Source organism: Lupinus angustifolius, chromosome LG01, assembly GCF_001865875.1.
Source record: "Lupinus angustifolius cultivar Tanjil chromosome LG01, LupAngTanjil_v1.0, whole genome shotgun sequence".
Taxonomy (NCBI): Eukaryota; Viridiplantae; Streptophyta; class Magnoliopsida; order Fabales; family Fabaceae; genus Lupinus; species Lupinus angustifolius.
The window spans coordinates 1,105,975-1,126,372 of record NC_032009.1 but is presented as its reverse complement, the minus strand read 5'-3'; the positions used below and the strand labels follow the sequence as shown (position 1 = coordinate 1,126,372).

Sequence of the window (20,398 nt, the reverse complement as noted above, 5' to 3'; positions counted from 1 at the left end):
CATATGTGAAATACATATCACTGACCTTTTTCAAATAATTTGTCTTGGCAAGGTTTGGATACAAAAGTCTAAAAGGTTCATGCTCAATCAAACTGGAGCCAAATGGACCAGAGTCTACTTAAGACTGCTTTTTGTGTCTATGCCCGTCCAATAAATGGACGATACGAGCCGACCCATTTTACCAACTCTAATGATCACATTTTTTGTTGCTATATTTCCCAATTTCCTTTAACTATAAATAGAATAATTTTAGAGGAATCCAGGTGGCATCTCATGTAATTAGAGGAGATTATCCAAATCTTCATTTATAGTCTCTGCATAATGAGAAGTAGCAGTTCCAAATTGAACTCCAACTCTTGCCTACCATTCATCCAACCAATGGAATAAGAAAACCATGTTTAGTTTTAATGTTTTATCATTAAATCTAATACTTTCTAAAACTGACATCTTATCCTGCTTTGTGATAGTTTTCAGTCACATCCTAATAGCTTGAATTGGAAAAACTGAAAAAGCATATGCATTGCGTTTTAATAACATTTTCCTTCAGGAAAAAAAAAAATTTTGCAATCGTCACAATGTCTCCTCATGTTTTCACTAATAATAGTGGACTTTGTATTGCAGGTAAATTGCTAAGATTAACAAAGATAACTTCAAAATTCAAACAATGGTTTCTAAGCTTTTGCTTACCATGGAAACAAAATAAACTAAAGAACTGATTGTTCATTCAATAGCACTCTATATATTATGACAGTCCCAATATCACATTACAAGGCATATCATTGTAGACTAAACAGTATGCAAGTTCCATATTTTCCTCTCAGTTTGATTCCTAGGATTGCATCATCACTGAAACCAACCACATGTTCATGCTAAAAAGTATATGCATCAGATTCTACACCCAAATGCTTATACTGCACTGAGAATGAATCATTAAAGAAAAATATATAAATGACCAAATAATTGTTCTTAGAGCACATATCATAAAACACCTTATGTACCTCGACATCACAGCCTGGCTACTCAAAATTACTATACTCCGGAACTAACAATTGGTCGAGTTGAAGGTTCGGGTAGGAAGCTGTTGAGGATGTGTTGAGACTGATCATCATGTCCAACAGGAATAACAAACAACTCAGAGGGGGTTAGTTGAAGAGATGAAACTTTCTCTCTAAGTTGAGCATTCTGTTGTTGGATATGTTGGTTACATTCCAACATGTAAATGATCTTTTGGGACAGTTGATAGTTTAATGTCTGCAGCTGATTGACCTGATAGTGCAGGACTTCAATTTGTTGCTTCTTTCGCATTCGTGACCTGCGAGCCGATTCTCTGTTGGAGAACATCCTCTTCTTCTTTCGGTCATCTAGGAGACCCTTTGCTTAATCAGAATTACAATTGTTATTCCTGTTTGATGATGTGTTTGGAGAGGTTTTATAGAGTGGGATTTGAATTGGACTGTTGCTGTTGCTAGGAAGGTGAAGTTGAGAGTAGTGAAATAATATATGATGTAAACTATGAGATGGGTCTAAAGGGGTCAAAGCATGACCTTCCTCATGGCCTATCCTAGTTCCCATGTTCATAAAATTTGAGGCCGGGATAGGTTTCTCGGTCGGAGAAGGATAGTGAAGATGTATTAAGTTAGTATAACGATGGAACTCCTCAGATTCATTGCTTTCCATGTCTCAAATTTTCATGTGAGTGTGACAGAGAGGGAAAGACAGCAGGAATTAATAGGCTGAGAAGTTATATTGATGAGATACTTAATGAAAATGGAGCACAAGTAGATAAGGGACTAATTTCTTGGCATTTAAGTTTGCTTATGCATTTTTGGATATGTTCAGTGCTGTAAATCATCTTGGTTCTGTATAATAGGAAAGCTTAAGAATATGAGTTTAATCAAAGATTAATAGCAACTAAAGGATAGATAACCTCTGTACTGCAGAACGGTCACGGAATAATTACCATATTGACACCCGAAAAATGAAAAGTTTAGGACGTTTTAATAGCCAGGAAGACACTACATTGTGTTTTTGACAAAAGTAAGCATAATAGGCAGTAGAAAGCACAAAATTAAGTAACTCTTAACCTAGACGAGATTAAGGGAATAAACCAGGTGAGATAAGTGCATAGCCTCATATCCAATTCAGTAAAATGCTGGCTGTCAATATCTAATTATCTATATCTGCATTTCTTCTGTCTATTTCTGGCCATAGACTCATAATTATATGTTTCTACCCAAGAATAAAGACCAATGAGCTTTAAACATATGCATCTCAAGCTAAATTTAGACTTCAACCCAAAGAAGAAACTGAAGAAAAATAATTCACTTCATTTAAGGAATGTATTAGGATTACTGCTATTTATGGATACACTTCAAAAATGAAGAAGCTATCTACACCAATTCCACGTTATAAAGTAAATAATATAGCAGATGTTATGAGGAAAAGATATGAAATAATTTGCATTTTTTGGCATCTCTAAGGTAACCTCTGTTTTACATGGTGGGTTATGAAAATGAGACATTTAACTTGCACGCATTATATATTTATATATTGCCAAGGTTTATATGCATGTAAAACCTATTTACCCTTGCTTTACTAAAAGGTGTTTTCTTACCTAGTCATTCCATATGTAGTAGAGATGCTATTTAAAAGTCTAATAATGCATATGATAGAGATTCTCATCCATAGTAAAAAAGGCAGTAGCATTTAACACCACCCCCAAGTAAAGTTTCAAATCATGACCAACTTTGTAGTGTCATATATGGATTATTAACTCAGGCAAATCATAAAAACTTGTAACTTTCACTCTTGTACATGACATAAATTTATAGAACAAGGAAGTGTTAAATGGTGATACTAGTGAGTTCTAGCATTCATTTGTTCTTCGGTTACTCAATTTAATCAGATAACACCAAGAGTAAAACTATCTCTAGACACACATGAAAAAGAAACAGTTTTGCAAACAAAAAGAAAAACACAAAGGCAAAACTTGACTGAATCTTCAGCATTTAACTTTATAAGCAAATAAACGCTATGCACATCCACTACTTCCTTTAATGTTGCTCCTCTATGAACTTAGATGTTTGAATCAACAAAATAAACATTTTCTATAACAAATATCAGATTTCAAGCAACTCTCACACAAATGTAATCATCATATTCCCTCATTTCATTTTTTAGGCTAAATATCCAAACATTTGCTATGTAACTCCGACATCACATCCTATCAGAAATTGTGTCTATAAACAAATAATATAAGGTTTTATTCATGGTAATTCCTATAATTTTCCTTGGTCTCTTTTCGTTTGTCACTGTTGAGCTACTCTAATCTACTATCCTCCTTAATAGTACTTCCATGAGTCTTCTCCACAGATGCCCAAACTATATAAGGTGAGATACTACTATTTTTCTACAATACGCGCTACTTCGTTTTTCTCTAATAATTCATGCATAATTATATCTTGTTTAGTGCCTCTACTTATTCAATACAATATTTTTATCCTACTGCATTTGCATTTTACTGCCCAAAGTTCATTCCCACACAGCAGCGCAAAACTTATAGTTGTGCATTAAAATTTTCCAATCAGTTTTCTACTACAGATACACCTGAAGCACTTCCCTTATCTAATCCATCATACTTGAATCATATGGTTTACATATGCATCTATTTTATCATCATATCGCATAGTGGACCCATGACATTTAGTCTGTGTGAAATGTGGCATAGAATTAATGTACTTCCTACTAAACTCAAATTCCATATACTCTGTTTTATGTATATTTCCAACTCTCGGCTAGACATTGCCTCAATTGTAGTAAACAATCAAGGTCACAAAACTGCTAATGGATTTTACCAATTATTCTTGTTGTTAAAGACACTTGGTTATACTTCACACAGTTTTAATAGGTCCATGATTAATTCAGCTGACATGAAGAACAAGAAAGATACTAACCAGCAATGTATAAGAACAGGAACGTTCAGAAAATATAACCAATGTTCATTACTTCGAAAATTGATTCAATAGCATGCATCCCAGAATACAGTTAAAAAAGAAACATTGTTATACCTAATAATCTCCATGTGGAAATTTGAAAATTATCAAATGTGCATTTCTTCATCATCAAAAAAACTACACTCTTAACAGCCTAACTCAGAAATTGTCAAACCATAATATCACCATCATGCCCGCAGAGCAGATCTATTGGTCCTCATACGCTCATAATCAGCATCATCGGTCGGAAACTCATAGCGGCAAACAGGGCAAGTGTTCCGAATGGCCAACCAAGGTACAATGCAATCACCATGGTATCGATGTGAACACGGCAACTGCTTAGCTTGTTCTGCCACAGCAAAGTCATCTTTGCAAACAGCACAGAGTGCATTGTTGTTGTCCACATCTTCCTTAGTCACAACCACTGATGGCAGATTCCGAACAACGGACACAGAAGCCGGAGGCCTTAAAGTGTATTCATTCTCAACAAATTGACCAAACATCATTTCATAATCAGTAGCATATATGTATTCATCATGATCACTAAAATAAGGCTCTTCTAAATCATCATCATTATCCAAATCAGGGCTTGTGATTGTATTCAAATTATTAGCATTCAATAACACTTCCCACTCCAAATTCTCCATCCCACCCATTCTCACAACACTCACATCTTCTTCCTCTTCTTCAATCACCGGAATCCCCGAAACCGAAACCGATCTATCGTCATCAATAGTGAGCATGCTCAAAACTTCTCTCTCATCAACTCTACCATCCACATTCACTTCCTCCCACTCGAAATCCTCAATTCTCTCCTTGTTATCCTCATCCAACTGAAGCGAATCCCAACACAAAGGAATGATCAAAACGTCATCGTTTACATCGTTATACTCTTCATCACAATTCACGCAATTCTCTAAAACCTCATTTTCTTCTTCTTCCTCATCAGAATCCGATCCCAACCCCATAACGCAAACGCAGTTGTGAAAAGGCGCCTCATTCGATTCAGAAATAGAAACCCCATCCCTTTCGACGCCAAACCCTAAATCGAGTCCCAAATTATCATCCATGTCCAGAGCAGAGTACACATCGATAACGCCAAAATCGTCGTCGTTTCGGGGTTCGGTGACGAAATATCCATGGCCAGATACCTGAGATTGATCGACACATTGTTGAAAGATATCAATGGCGAAATTGATCTGGTTATGGCGGTCGAAGAGGGAAAGTGAATCGGGTTCGGGGGTGGGTGGGAATTCGGGTTCAGAAGAATAAAAGTCGAAATTGAAATCAGGGGAAGATTGAGAAAAGTAGGGTAAGGTAATCGAATCAAAATCTTCGTCGGGTTTATGGTGGCGGAGATAGGTGGTAACATCTGCCATTGTTGTCGGAACTTGAAAGAGAGAAAGAAAATTTGGTATGAACGTGATTTGAAGAAGAAACTGTGTATTAGTGGTATTTTAATAACACACGTGTTTAAATATGGAATGACTAAAATGTCCTTCCTTGTTTAGTGGTTTATATCTTTTTTATTTATTATAGACCAGCTATGTTTATATCTTGCTAGAAACACCATCTAAGTGTAATTGTTAACAAAAATTTTATCTTACTACCAAATGTATTCCTTTATATTTTCTTTTTTAAGAAATTAATCTCTTTCGTTATTCGTAACTATCTCTCCCAATAATTATCACTCCTAAGAATTAAGTTGATCATTCTAGATATTTAATAGGACTTTACAAAGGTTCACTTTTCACGAGTTACATCTATTTTAGTTGTGTATATGACAATGAATTAATCAAAACCTCAAACAATAATTTGTGAAAACAGAGTTGTGGTTCAGTGCCAAAACTTCCACTTTATATGCACACAATGCCCCTAAGGCCCTAACCATTTAGTTTCCCTCATAGTTCAATTTCATATACTAAGTGGTAGGAAATATAAATACCCAAATTAGTCAAAGCATAAGGACATGGAGCCAGTAGAATAAAGTATCCATCCTTCAATGTTTTTAATACAAAAAGAATGAAATTATGAGAATGTTACATTTTTAATTTGAATTTCGTACATTGATAGCTAGAAACACGGTTGATATTCTCTGAAACTCTCATTAGTAAAAACTGAATTGCTAGAGGATTTAATCAAAGAAATGCTCACACATCTTAAAGGCACATATCAATATATCATATTGTATATGTACTTGCCCACTACTTGAACTTCAACCTTTAAAAGCTACAAGTAGAATCTTTTTACATCTTCATAATGACTTAATATACCTATGTAACCTTCAACTAAATATATAATAACACTCTACTAAACTAGTTCAGAATTTCAGACATATATAAAACCATAATTCTCTTATATGCATGCATGAAATACAGTTACCCATTTAAATGAAATTCTCAAAGTTGATCCAGTGTTGTTAAAGATGTACCATATAGTACTATAACATGTTATCCAATTCAATGTTATTAATACCGTATCGGTCATCAAACTGGTTAGGGTACTGATACAGTGGTTCAACCAGTGGTTCACTAATTAAATCACATACCAACGACATATATATTAACATAATGTGGAAAAATCAATAAAAAATTAATATTTTTTTATTTTTATTAAAAAATTAATTTTAAATAAAAATCGGTCGGTATGACTAGTACGGTTGATTTGAAAACCGGCTGGTATCACCGATTTTAGCCAGTTTTGACTTATATGATTACATGACTCATATAATTATTATATCATACTGGTATTGGGACCAGTTTACCAGTTCAACCGATTGATATGAAACAATTTTAAGAACATTTCATGTTATCTATCTAATGTTGTTAATGAGCTAGGTACCATAGTATATATAACTATAACATGTTATCTATCCCTCTATCTGTGAAGTGGAATGAAGTCCTTTCAAATTTCATCCCATCATAAATCTCCTGATGAGAATTCCCCTAAGTAGATGTTAAAAATTCAAAATCTTAAAGCACGTGCTTTACGTCTATAGAGTAGAACCGTGTAATAGAAAATAATATACTTAAAAAACATTATATCAATGGCATGAAATTTTTGTTGTTTGCTTAGATATGATGTTTAACTATTGGCCAACATAACAAATAGTAAGCTACAATGTAGTACACAAACTTCTATTCTCTAAAAAAATAAACCACACCTAAAGTTGCATTATTAAGCAATAAATTAAAATAGTACTATAGTAGAGTATGAATAAAGACTGGAAAAATGAATTATTTGAATTCGATTTTAGACTTACATGGTTGGTTTGATATCACATTGTGTTGCTTTAAGTGCACATTAATGAGGAAATATGATATAAAAACTCTCATTTATATATTTATTGTTTTAATTGCATTTCTATAGGTTTTCTTTCTTTGTTTGCTTTTTTAATTGATATGTGTTTCACTGTTTTATACTTTTATTCATAAGCAAGAATATAACAATTAATTCATATTTCAAAGGAAACTTTCTGAAAAAATGACCAATATGATAAAACTTCGACATGTTTAATTGATCAAATTGTTCTATTATGATGAACCTTCAAAGATCAATTGATAAACTATTTTTTACAACGTGGTTCCAGAAAACGCCCACAAATTTATTTATGAATATCCAATATATTAAAGATGTGGAGTTCTCATAGCTTATTCAAAATGAGATTTATATGAATGTCATGTTGAAAAGGATTCCTCGTAAGAGATAAAGTAAATTACACCAATTTTCAATTTAGTTAGCTCAAATGTCTACTTCCTAGTTACATTGCTCTATGCTAATGATGATGACTTGCTTATTAATGTTTACAAAAAAAATTTATAAGCTGAAATGTGTCATGGTTTAAATTTGATCTGAAAATAATGGAAAACATTTTATAGTGCTAGTTTGTCTTGTGTCAACAATTTTTATTTTTCTAAAGGAAATTTGTGGTTTTTCACCTTACAACTTAATACTAAATAAAGAAGAGTGAAATAATCATTTATAAATGACATGGTCAATAAAGCGTTGCTATTTATATATATTAATAAATATTTGTGAACAAAATAAAATACATTACAAAACCATTCATTTTTATTAATGGACAAATAAAACTGCGTTTTGAAGTTTGAAAAACAAAAATCAGATATCCTTGATTCGGATTTAAAAGTTTATATTTTATAAACTAGCCTTATACTTCGGTTAACCAATCCTAGAGTAGCAAATAGTTCAGTGATGTGAGATTATTGATATTCCAAAATGTTTATTCAGATTTTCAATGTCTAACTATAATATTTTTTAATTTTATAAAATTATGATTGTTGAAGACAAAAAAACAAGTGTATGAGTTTGGAAAAGTGAATAAGCTTGTTAATTAGATAGATGATGCATAGGTGTAAAAATAAAATATGGGATCGGGGTGGAGAGGCCCACGATGCTTACTCTCTCTGTGGGTATTTTCTTGCATATACAAAATTCGAACTCAATATCTTATTTAAGGGAAATCAAACATGTATTACTTGAACCATCATTTGTTGGTGGTGGTAATTTACTTTTGCTATGCTGATTCTAATCTGTCACGGTCGATGCGAACACTTGTCCCACCATAGCTGGGTCCACACTATAGGTAGGAGCTATGAACTATTGGTATGAGCTATGAGTAATAAGAAACGACAAAGAAAGAAAGGAAAAAATATGAAGGGGAAAGAGGCACGTGAGAGAAACACGTCATGTGAATGAAGGCACAGTCTGAACTAGAATCGCATTCAGATTTGAATTGAATGACCCATAAACATAAACGACAGAAAGGAAAGCACATGCCCCCACTAAGTTTTTGCCTTGTACTTTTTCTTTCTTTCTTTTTTATGGGTGCATTTGTGGGTCCCTTACCCACCCCACGTGACACCATCACGAGAAGAAAGTAACAGAGATTGAGATAGCGCACCGCCATCAATTCAACCATCTCTTCTTTCCCATCCACTCAACCATGTGCTTACACTTACATTTGCTTATTATTGCTTCTACATTCCTTCTCTTTCCTTTCTACCAATTTCATTCTTAACAAAATTGAATAAATTGCACTAATATCATATGAGTTTTACTAAAAAAAAATGTAAAATTTATACTAAAGGTTTAAGTTAAATAAAATATGGATGACTAGGAAATGTATTAAGTTAAATAAAATATGTATATCCTATATTGTGAAAACAAATTTAACTAGTATAAAAGTCATTGTTTATTCATAATTTTGGTTATTTACAATATAGTATAAGAGTGATTTAAACCTATCTTAGAATTATTGATACACTTTGAAACAAACCAAAAATAATAAACAGATAGTGATTCTTATATTATTTGAACTTGTATTCACAATGTAACATATTTTGTCTCATTTAATAAGTTTTTTTATCATTTGTTGTTTAAAAATTATATTTATCTATCCTATAAGAGTAATAAGTATAATATATATATTTATGAGCAGTTTGTATCATTTAAAAAAAAAAGTAGTTTGTGTAACTTTACTAAGATTCATGGAGTATCATTATAATTTACTCTAAAAAAAATTAAATAAATGAGATTTATTCTAAAAATATTAAATGTTAGTCAAATTATTTTGCAACATTGTTGAGAATTATTTTAAGTTGTATTTGAGCACCTCACCATACGTGCAAATGTGGTTTGACTGATCATAGTACAATTTGAATATGGTTGGATTTCGTTGGGTTTAAGTCGAGTTTGATAAACTCATTCAATATTTATGATCGAGTAAACAAAAAGTATTACTTAGTCTAACTCATCCTATAGTAAAAAACTTTTTTATATGTGTTTGTTAAATTGTGTATATAGTAATAATATTTTTTGATGATGATGTGTTTTGTTTTAGCTATATATCTATATTTTTAATAGTGTTTTTCAATTACTTTTGTGAAAACGTTTTTGTTGCAAATAATCTATTATTATAAATCATTTTATGTTATTGATTCTATAATATTTTTACCGTATATATATAAAATTATATATTTATAGTAGTAAATAATATTTTGATAAAATTTTATTTTAAATATTGAATTATATTTAATTGAATTTAAGTTGAGTTCTAAAAATAACTACCATGGGTCAATATTCAAGTCTCACTTCAGCCCAATGATCAAGTATAGTTTAAAGTGAATGTGTGACCTTGGAATGGAGAGAAACAGAGTAAGGGGCGAGCAAGGGATTATCGCACGTGACTGATAACATGATCACGTGATCTGCCAACTATGATCCCATAGTTATAACATCATAGCACTTTGCATATTGCATTTGCAGGTCATGTTCACATGTTTTACCAACTCTTATTTATCTCTCTTTTTCTTCCTTTTTTACTAAATTTAATCTCTATTTTTTCGTAATAAATTTTGTTTACTTGTGTCCACGTAGTTGTATATCATACACGAATGGATTTATTTCTAGTGGTTTAGAAAAAAGTTAATCAAAATTTTACTATATATATATACTATGAGTTTAAAATTTGTGCACTGACAGTGTAAAAAATTTTATATTATCAACACATCATCCACTATTGATTAGATGATTGACTGACAGTGTAAAAACATTTACACTGTCCGTGTATACATATTAAATTCATATACTATAAAACATAGAACATGACATAATTACAAAGTATATATATTGTTTGTATTGGAAATTGGAAAGATTAATGTCACGCTTTCGATTATAAAGATGGGAAACTCTATCTTATAAATAATAATTTTGTAATTATATTATTTAGACTAATGATGTTTTTAGATACATATAATATATTCTAATAATCAACCAAGTGGTTAAATACTAACGGACGTTGGTTCAAGTAGTACATGTTTGATTCCCCTCAAACAAGAACTTGGATTCGACTTGTGGGAAACAAAAAAAACCAAATGGTTAAATTGTTGAATAAAAATTGTATGAGTTCTACAAGAAATACACTCAAAACTTTTCCATTATTATATCCCCTTCCTCTATAGTCTTTCTTATCAGTTTATCCTTTAAATAAATAAAAACACAGAGAATAATATAATATGCATAAGAGAGATGGTCCGGATGGTATTTTGTTGATTGACTTATGAGGAAGATCTCTTTACTTATTGGTGTTCCTAATAGCCTATCAAATCAATCAAATGTTTACCTTAAAAAATTATAAAATTATAAAAACATAAATTAATATTTTATATTATTTTAGAAAATATTATTAATTAAAAATACTGAGATAGACTCTTCTTATGATAGAGAATCCTTCTCATTTAACAAAACATGGCAGGGCAGGTAGCAATATAGGATGAGTTGGCCACGTGAAGTGAGAGTTGGGATATCTCCATCAATAGAGAGATAAGCACACCTGAAATAAGAGAAAAATATAATATAATTTAACATTTTTATCTTTAAAATATAATGATATAATATTTTTATCCTTATGTATAAGTGCAAAAATAATCATGTAACTCTCCATGTATCCTAACTCGTGAAGTGAGGGTAGGCAAAAAAGATTATTCACGTGATGAGATGCGGGTTCCATGGTAAAGTCAACACGTGTCCCTCTAATTAAGACGTGCACCAACCCATCCACGTATTCTTTCTTCGCTGTTAGCTTTAGCCCTAGCTATTACTTAATAAAAATTTATAACCGTTCATTTAGTGGTGTAAGAATTTCTTATATCCTCAAACTAATAAATTAAAAGTTTGATTTTATAACTGATATTTATTTTGATGAGTAATCATAATCCACGAAATGATTAATTTATTATTAAAATGTGAGAGAATAGTTGATAGAACAATAAAAATAACTATCAATTCAAAATAATGGAAAAGACAGGATTATCTTGCACTTTGTGCTTAGGGTGTAGCACTGTAGCTCCTAGTAGTTATGTATATTATTAGAATGCCTCTATTTTATTTTTTTCTAGTAAAAGTTTTTCTGAGTTCCAGTGTCACCATGTAGAGTAAACATCACGATTTTATAAGGGTGTTTTCAGAGGATACTTACATATAATTATCAAAAAATTTCTTACATAAACAATATAATTTGAAGTCACGATCTTACAAGTTTGCTATGATTCAATTTCTTATATCAAGTTGTCCAACTATATAATGACTCAAGGACTAATATAAATAGTAGAGCAGGGTGAGTGAGAAATGATGATTACACGACACCTAAATTAAATTCGATTTGTTAACTGATCCCTAAACTGATTCCTTAACAAAGGAATGTCACCTCCTCAACCAGCACATGACAAAATATAAAATATTTCTACCTTTTATTAATTAAACTGCTGTACATATATTATATAAATTATCCTATACTATTTCATATTTTATTACATGAATCATTATCATCATCTTTCTGAGTACTTTAAACAACCAAAATATATTATTACATTTTAAATTCACGTTATTTTTACATCACTTCTGTTCTAAATAATAAAATAAAATTCACATTATCGTCCAATTTTATTTGTTTATATGAAGGTATTTTCTTACTTTCTATTTAACCAAACAAGTATGATATAAAGTTGATGTAGAACTTTTTAGGCATGCGTTATATTACTTTAAATAAAATTAGAATGACAAAAAATAAAGCCAGCAAAATATATACATATATATATATAATGCCTTGATAATTAACCAGTTAGGCACGATGCCGAGAAGACTTGGGCAATTTATTTAAAATACTTATTACATTATTGGTACTACTATTATTATATGTTCGGGAAGCAACGTTACGAACTGCGTACATGAACCTGGTCCGTTGTCTTTATGTATTAGAATCTTTGATTATTTTAATGTTATTGTTTTTTTATGGGTAATGGTTAGTATGTTAGTATTTTGTTGTGGGTGAGACTCTATCATCAACCTCCTACACCCTATCATCTAACCACCTTATGACTCCCATTTTTTTGTTAATGATGAGACTTGAATCCATAACTTTCTACACTTCATTCCTTATGACCACTTTCTTCACTATCAGACCATTATGACTCTCATTTTAATGTCATTGTTGATAGAAATCAACATTTGCTTATTCATTATACTTTCTATATGGCTAACGTGATAAATGTACATGCGTTAATCAATTAGCATTGCTATCCTCACAGTCATAGACACCTGGCAGCACTTTTTAAATTCCTTTTAAATTTTAAAGATGTATATTTCATTTTTACGAAGAATTATTAATATGTTGAATTAAATATAATTTTTTTCAATTAACAATACCAAAGGAGAGTTACCCTTTAAGCATCCTCACAAATGAGGGAATAGAATAAGTATAATGTACAGAATAATTATTTAAAAAATATATCTATGAGTATGCGGGTGAGAGTATTTTGTCAATCCTTTATATATATTCCAAACTTTGGACAACTAAGGTAATATTACTATTAATACGTTGTCACATGTCATATTTTAATATATATATATATATATATATATTTGATGTGTGTGGAGGCCTTGTGGGTATGAATGATTGAGAATATATGGTAAGGAACATGCACATGTAGGCATAGGGGGAAGGCATGATATAAAGAGTAAAGAGTAAAGAGCAAGATTTAAAAAACAAATTAAAAAAGTGAAGAAAGAAAAACAAGCCGCGTTTGCCAGCAAAGCAAAAAATAACGATTTAAGAGAGAGACAGGAGGCGCAGCACGTGATACTTCCTCCTTTACCAGTTACAACTAACATTTTGCACTATTCTTCTTTTAGTACACATTTTCTAATGATTAGAGGATAAAAACAAAACTACAAAAATGAAAATCGATATTTTAATCTTAAAAGCTGTTTGAGATTAGTTATCAGTAGTAAATTAGTCAGAAGATATATCAAGGGATCTGTGCACTAATCATCACAATTAACTAGTGCTTGGGATTGAATAATGTATAAATGAAGTTGGGGATTGCCGAAAACATGAGAAAATAAATAAACAACAGAAAATTGGAGTTTTCAGCACCACGTCACTTGTCCAGAACCATATTAACATATATCTAAGCAAGCGGCTACGTATTATCGCACAGAATAAACCGTTTCCTACGTTTTTAACGATGTTAGTTACCCGCCGCAACCACGTTTCTAAACGGAGTTTGGAATATGACGGAGATGAAAATAGATAACAACACGAAAAACTATATAAAAACGTCTTTCATCTCAACAGAATCGAAAATAGCAAGGAATAATACTGTTCCCACAATTCTCTTCAACCTTTGCTCTTAGCACTAATATTATTATTCTCCACGTTGTTTGTTATGTATGTTTCGCTAGTTTTAAATTTTATTTTGGTTCAATGAACAGTGAAAAGTATCTTATTTCCTTGTTTATGTATTCACAGGAAGTTTCTGAAGACCCATAATTTCTTGCAGCCACTAGAACGTGCAGAAGCGAAAGCCAGAGATGAAATATCATTATTATCGGTATCTACTAAGCCAAATTCACCTTCTGTTGAGCACCTTTTACCTGGAGGAATTGGAACATACAGTATTAGCCATGTTTCTTATTTTGATAATAATAATGAAAGGGTTCCAAAGCCAGAAGCATCACTTTTTACTGTAAATCAAGGAATTAGTACGGATAGGAATGATGAAAATTCAAACTGCAGTTCATATACTTCAAGTGGTTTCACTTTGTGGGAAGATTCTGCGGTTAAGAAGGGAAAGACAGGGAAGGAGAATAATGTGTCCGACAAAACCATTCTAGGAGGTAACCCATAAGATTTATTTCTTTATTATATGCCTTAATTTGCGGTCGTGGTCGCGGTTACACCATCATGTAGTGTTTATCATAATTGTGGAAAATTACGGTCGATGCGGTTGAGAACTACAATATTGTGTTCACAATTGCGATTGCGAATTCGATTTAAAACGCTGTATATCTCTTGCATTAACGTTTGACTGTGTTTTTTTAGTTACAGAGTCTGTGGCGAAGGCAGGGACATGGACGTTGAGTGATCGAACATCACAGTCATTTTCTAACATTCACTACAACAGCTTCAACTCTCAGTTAGTCATAGTTTCTGTCTTCATCTTGTTACACTTTTATGCGCCTTTTCTCTATATTCTTCAATGGAAAAGAGATGCTTCTTAAGGTTTGTTATTTACATCTTTATGCTGGATTTATGGGAATTTTTTACTCAACAGGATAACTGAGAAGAAGAACCAGAGTTTTCTAGAAATGATGAAGTCCGCAAAGGATGGTGCCCAGGATGAAGATCTAAAAAACGAGGAAGCATTTTTTCTTAAGAAAGAATCCCAAACAGGTAATTTTGTATTATGCTAAAAATAAAACAATTTTGAAAAATTCATTAGACCAATATTGTTTTTAGATTCTGGCTTGAGTGTGCAGCAGATTATTATTTATAATTCTATCCACTTTTGTTCTGAAGAGGAGGCTAACTTGATTTTCAGCAGAACTGAAAGTGGAATTGGATGGGAAAAGTACTGAACAAAAGCCAGACACACCAAGATCAAAACATTCCGCAACCGAGCAACGTAGGAGGAGTAAAATTAATGACAGGCAAGTATTACCCATAGTTACATGATTTTCTCATTTAGTACGGCATTGCAGCGAACATTGTAACTATGGTATTACCTACGTGCCGATAAAAGTCTTTCTAGATGCTAGAAGAGGCACTCACTAGTTGCAATGCATGCTTAAAAAACTTCCCTTTTTATATAATCATAAACTTAATATAAACAGAGTTGTTACAATTAGGAATAACTCTATCTGGTATTTCTAAAGTTTAACTTGCAATTATAATTTCTTTCATTGTTTGAAGTTCTAATAAAAGTTGTACCCAACAAAATGTTAGCTTTTATAAGAAGAAATGAAGACACCAACAAAAGAATTCCATTTCTTATGAGATTTATGGCTGATTAGTCATGCATTGCTGATTTTATTCGTATGTAGTGCCAAATGATAGGAGAGTTTATTTTCTCCTGTTTGAGTTGTCTTTTTTGTAAGTCACATGTCTATCACAGTAGTATTTTGGTGGACCAAGTTGATAGATTATGAAACAGGGTTGATACTATTGCATACAATCATCTGATAGAACATTGAATTAATATTTGCAGATTCCAGATGCTACGGGAGCTTATTCCTCACAGTGATCAAAAGAGGGACAAAGCATCTTTTCTCTTGGAGGTAAATTCATACCATGTGATATGATATATCTAGTTTATTTGTTTGTTTTGTTGCTTCTTAATACTTTGAATTATTTGTAGGTTATAGAATATATTCATTTTTTACAAGAGAAAGTGCATAAGTATGAAGGTTCATTCCAAGGGTGGAATCATGATCCAGAAAAGTTGATGCCATGGGTAAATACCTTGTGTTCCTCTTATGCTGTTCAGGATTTAAATGAAGAAAATAAGAGCTTCCTTGATTGATTTACCATCCCTATCATTGGATTCTAAGTTTAGACGTTATTTTCAAGTGTTCCTTCCATTTGATTTTTTTAAATGAGTCATTCTAATCATAACCATTATCAAATTAGTTTCTATTATTAGATGAAAAGTATAACAATGTTAAATTTTATTTGAGATAGGTAATGGAAGTTGACATGTCTTTTTGTAATTGAGATTGCAAGTCAACTTCCATTAATCATGAAAGATAAATCTTAACAGTGTTGTGACATTTATCTAACAGCATATGGTGGACTAATTTGATAACATTTACATTTAGGAGGACTCATTTAAAATGTTAAATACATGTCCCAACTTAAAAATAGATGTCCCAACTTAAAGTCCTTAACAACCTTTTTTCTGAGCACATTTATCATTGGATTCTTATTTGATGGAATGTACTCATAAAGGCAGATTTATGTCTGTTGTTCAAGTGAATACATTTATTAGTACCATCTATATTGGTGCAAATGGACTTGAAACCAAAAGTAACCATAATGATTGTAAGTTTGCAACCTCTTACTCATCAAAAAACTGATTTTCAAAATTTTATTCAAAGCAGAGAAATAATGACAAGCCATCAGAAAGTTTTGAACATGGTGGCACAAATAGTGGGTCAGTTCCATCTCCATCATTTCTGTTTGCTTCAAAGATGGACGAGAAAAATATCACTATCTCCCCGAAAATTCGTGGAAGTACTCAGAATGTGGAACCTGGCTTGAGCACAGCAACTAACTTCAAGACAATGGATCATCATCCTAGAATAGCGAACAATGCTTTTCCCATTCCTAGTTCTCCACAGCCAAATTTCTTCACTCCAACTCAATGTGGAGGTCAAGGTGGAGTGGTGTCTCAGCTCACACGTAGATTGGCATCTGATGCAGAGAATGCAATATATCAACCTTTCGAGGAGTGTCAGACTATGATGGCTACAAGTGAAAAACTGAAAGATAAAGAGCTCACTATTGAAGGTGGTGCTATTAGCATATCAAGTGTGTACTCAAAAGGGTGAGAATTTATATAGTTTTACTTGCTTAGTTTGTTAAATGTTGAAGAAAATTTTCACATTTGAACTATTTTTAATGTGTTGGACATAAAATTTTGTTTCGTCCGTTAGAGAACATTTTTGGTAGAGAATGGAGAATTGGCGGGTTATTGTAGAAGTGTGTTCTTTAATCAGCTAATTGCTCTTAAAGGTCATAGCAATAGTGTGTACTTATCCAAATCACTATTATCTGTTTTTGATTAGATACACTGTCTTCTGTATGTTAAGATGTTTGGTGCTGCTGCACTGTTCCATTCAAATATAAAAATTATACAGTATTGGATATTACACCAAATTTTGCACACAATTTGGATTGACCAAGCCAATATTTAGAAAACATTTGAATTTAGTATGTGTAATTTAGAAATTCTACTGTATACTCCTTTTTTTGGCCAATCATTTTTTATCTAAATGCTTTGCAAATGATAAATGTAGTTATTAGGATTGCAAATTAACTTCAAGGAGCATTTTGATTTTAATATATTGAAGAGTATCTATTGTACTTGGACAGATTGTTGGATACACTTACACATGCACTACAAAGTTCAGGAGTGGATTTGTCACAATCTAGTATCTCAGTACAAATTGAACTTGGCAAGCAAGCAAAAATCAGACCAACTATACCAATGTCAATGTGTGGTGCTAAGGTATACTAACACTCTTATTGTCCCCTTGTCTTTCTTATGAGCATAACTTGATTCTAGCATTACACTAAAGTTCCATTTTTTATAACCTTAGAGAATTTATCTACCTTGTCAATCATTTTTGCCTTAGGGTGATGAAGTTCCTTCTAACAATCAGAGGATGATGCGATCTAGAGTTGCAAGCTCAGAGCATTCTGACCAGCCAGTAAAAAAGCTAAAGACTTGCAGAACCTAATTGGAACATTATGTTATAATCATTCTTTCATTATAATTTTTACTTCACTTTTTTTGGGGCAACTTTTCTCAATTATTTTTTGAAAGGATTATTCATGTCTTATGCTGGCTCATTGTGTAGCAAATATGAGATTGACTTGTACATGTAATGTGTTCTTAGTTTGTTGGAATCCTTATGCTACCCCCAACAAAATAATATGCATCATTTTATATTCTAAATTGTATAATTATAGAGGCTCCATACTAATTGAGAAGCTGGATTTTAATCAAGGCTTCCATTCATGTAAGGATTGTAAACTGTTGGCTGATTATTTTTTTAACATTGGTTTTTGTGATCTAATGCACCTTTTGTGCTTTTTAAACTATCTTTATAAGAAATTTATCAAATTTCAAATGCTTAGAAAAGTTAGAATACAATAATCAAGCTGGTATAAGGTCATTTGATGGTTTAATTTGTTATCATAAGCACAAAAACTTATCAGTCTCCTTTTTCTTTGGGATTAGGGTAAAAGTTAAAATTAGAGATTAACTTGAACTCCTCTATTTTGAGGGTTTCTCTCTTTATAATCTTTTGCCCTTTATAGTTAAAGTTTGTCTTTTTATGCTAGCTTATAGTCTCAGATGTGTGTATCATGTGACCTAATATTTATATGCCATAATAAATTGATTGAGAGTGATAGATTATGGAATGAACATTTTTTGTGACTTATTTGAGCATCCAATTTTATATATCCATTTCTGTTTTTCATTTACTCTTGTTTTTCCAAAATCTTTTATATACAAGCTTTTTGAAAGTACATAAAAAATCAAAATAACATCATTTGTTCTCACAACTGATGTAGATGAAATATTATTTCATTCACCAATCTATTGCAGATTAATCAGCTTAAAAAGAAAAACACGAATCCAAATTGAAATTTAATTTGAATCTTAGCTTGCAAACAATGCCTAAATTACTCAACTACAGCTAACTCATTAATTAATTATTACTAAGTCTTTGCTAGATATGACACTTGTGATTTGTGAAGTATAACGTTGTTAACTGACTACAAACATTGTGGCTGATCCTGAACTGGTGCTAAAGCAACACCCTTAGCTTACTTAGTTACCAACACCATCTCCAGCCACCTATAAGTCCGTGTGGTTATGGGTTCGAGTCATGAAAGCTACTTCTTAGAAGAATAAAATAGTGTAAAAATATTTAAGCTTAAAAGTAACATAACCAATATATTTATGGTGGATAATATGTCAAGACTGAAATGTTACAGTTTTTGGCTTTGCTTCATCCATTAAAAATAATAGAAGAAATTGTTAGATGAGAGGATTTAATGTTAAATATAAATTAGGGGTAGGCATTTGAGAAGTGCAAATAGATATAAAAAAACAAAGTGAACCCCATTTTAAAACAAAAGTAGAGTCAACATATAGAATGGAGTAAAATAACAATGCAAACAAAGAATCTAATATTTGATGCTTATGAAGACCCTATATATGTTAATACTAAAACTTGAGTGACAAGTGACTAGTGACTAGTGACACACTAACAAAGTTTAAGTGATTATATAATATTTGGATACAACTGGACCCTTTCTCCTAGGTGGAATTTCTTTGATAGCTATAGTTTAAATAGAAAACTAGTGAAGTTTATGAGAATTTTCTTGGGATCTACTTTATATTCAATTCCACAATTACTTTATGATATCCATTTACTATTATTCAGGAAGAATGTGACCACTTCCTCTATGTCCAAACTGTAAAACCAATTCAAAGAAGATACTTAAATGCTTTGTTACCTTCAACTTTATCTTTTATTAAATATAAATCATAATTTGGCAGTCACAAATTTGATTCATATATATATATATATAGTTTGAGTTTGTGAAAATGCTGGTTTTAAACAATTTGTCTTTCACTTTTGCTGCTGACAGATTAAGTAATGAAATCTAAGGACAATAAAAATGACTTAATCTTTTCGCTTTTAATTGTTAATTTGACAATGTTTAAAAATTGATCTTCATATTATGAGTCTATAGTTACAGAAAGGTTCACGAATTATAATATTTATAGATAAATTATTCTTCCAAGAAT

The 20,398-nt window shown here is 31.6% G+C and overlaps 3 protein-coding genes across 7 annotated transcripts; 1 reads left to right on the top strand and 2 right to left on the bottom strand.

Moving 5' to 3' along the window:
* On the bottom strand, positions 737 to 2,089 carry LOC109342090 (basic leucine zipper 43). Its single transcript, XM_019580100.1, is given in 1 exon segment — positions 737 to 2,089. A coding segment is annotated over 1 exon segment (648 nt). The 5' UTR covers positions 1,678 to 2,089; the 3' UTR covers positions 737 to 1,029.
* On the bottom strand, positions 3,978 to 5,475 carry LOC109344743. The gene has a single exon (XM_019583500.1). The coding sequence runs from the start codon at positions 5,369 to 5,371 to the stop codon at positions 4,181 to 4,183; it is 1,191 nt and encodes a 396-aa protein (XP_019439045.1). The 5' UTR covers positions 5,372 to 5,475; the 3' UTR covers positions 3,978 to 4,180.
* LOC109344725 (transcription factor BIM1) lies at positions 14,146 to 18,630 on the top strand. 5 transcript variants are annotated; one of them, XM_019583495.1, is made up of 10 exons: positions 14,146 to 14,238; positions 14,320 to 14,687; positions 14,917 to 14,986; positions 15,125 to 15,243; positions 15,392 to 15,500; positions 16,058 to 16,127; positions 16,208 to 16,303; positions 16,950 to 17,395; positions 17,944 to 18,079; positions 18,207 to 18,630. In XM_019583495.1, coding segments are annotated over exons 1-10 (1,521 nt in total). In that variant the 5' UTR covers positions 14,146 to 14,236; the 3' UTR covers positions 18,312 to 18,630. The 5 variants fall into 5 exon arrangements, with proteins under 5 accessions (XP_019439040.1, XP_019439035.1, XP_019439029.1 ...); XM_019583490.1 differs by having other exon boundaries at positions 14,899 to 14,986; positions 15,395 to 15,500; XM_019583484.1 differs by having other exon boundaries at positions 14,899 to 14,986.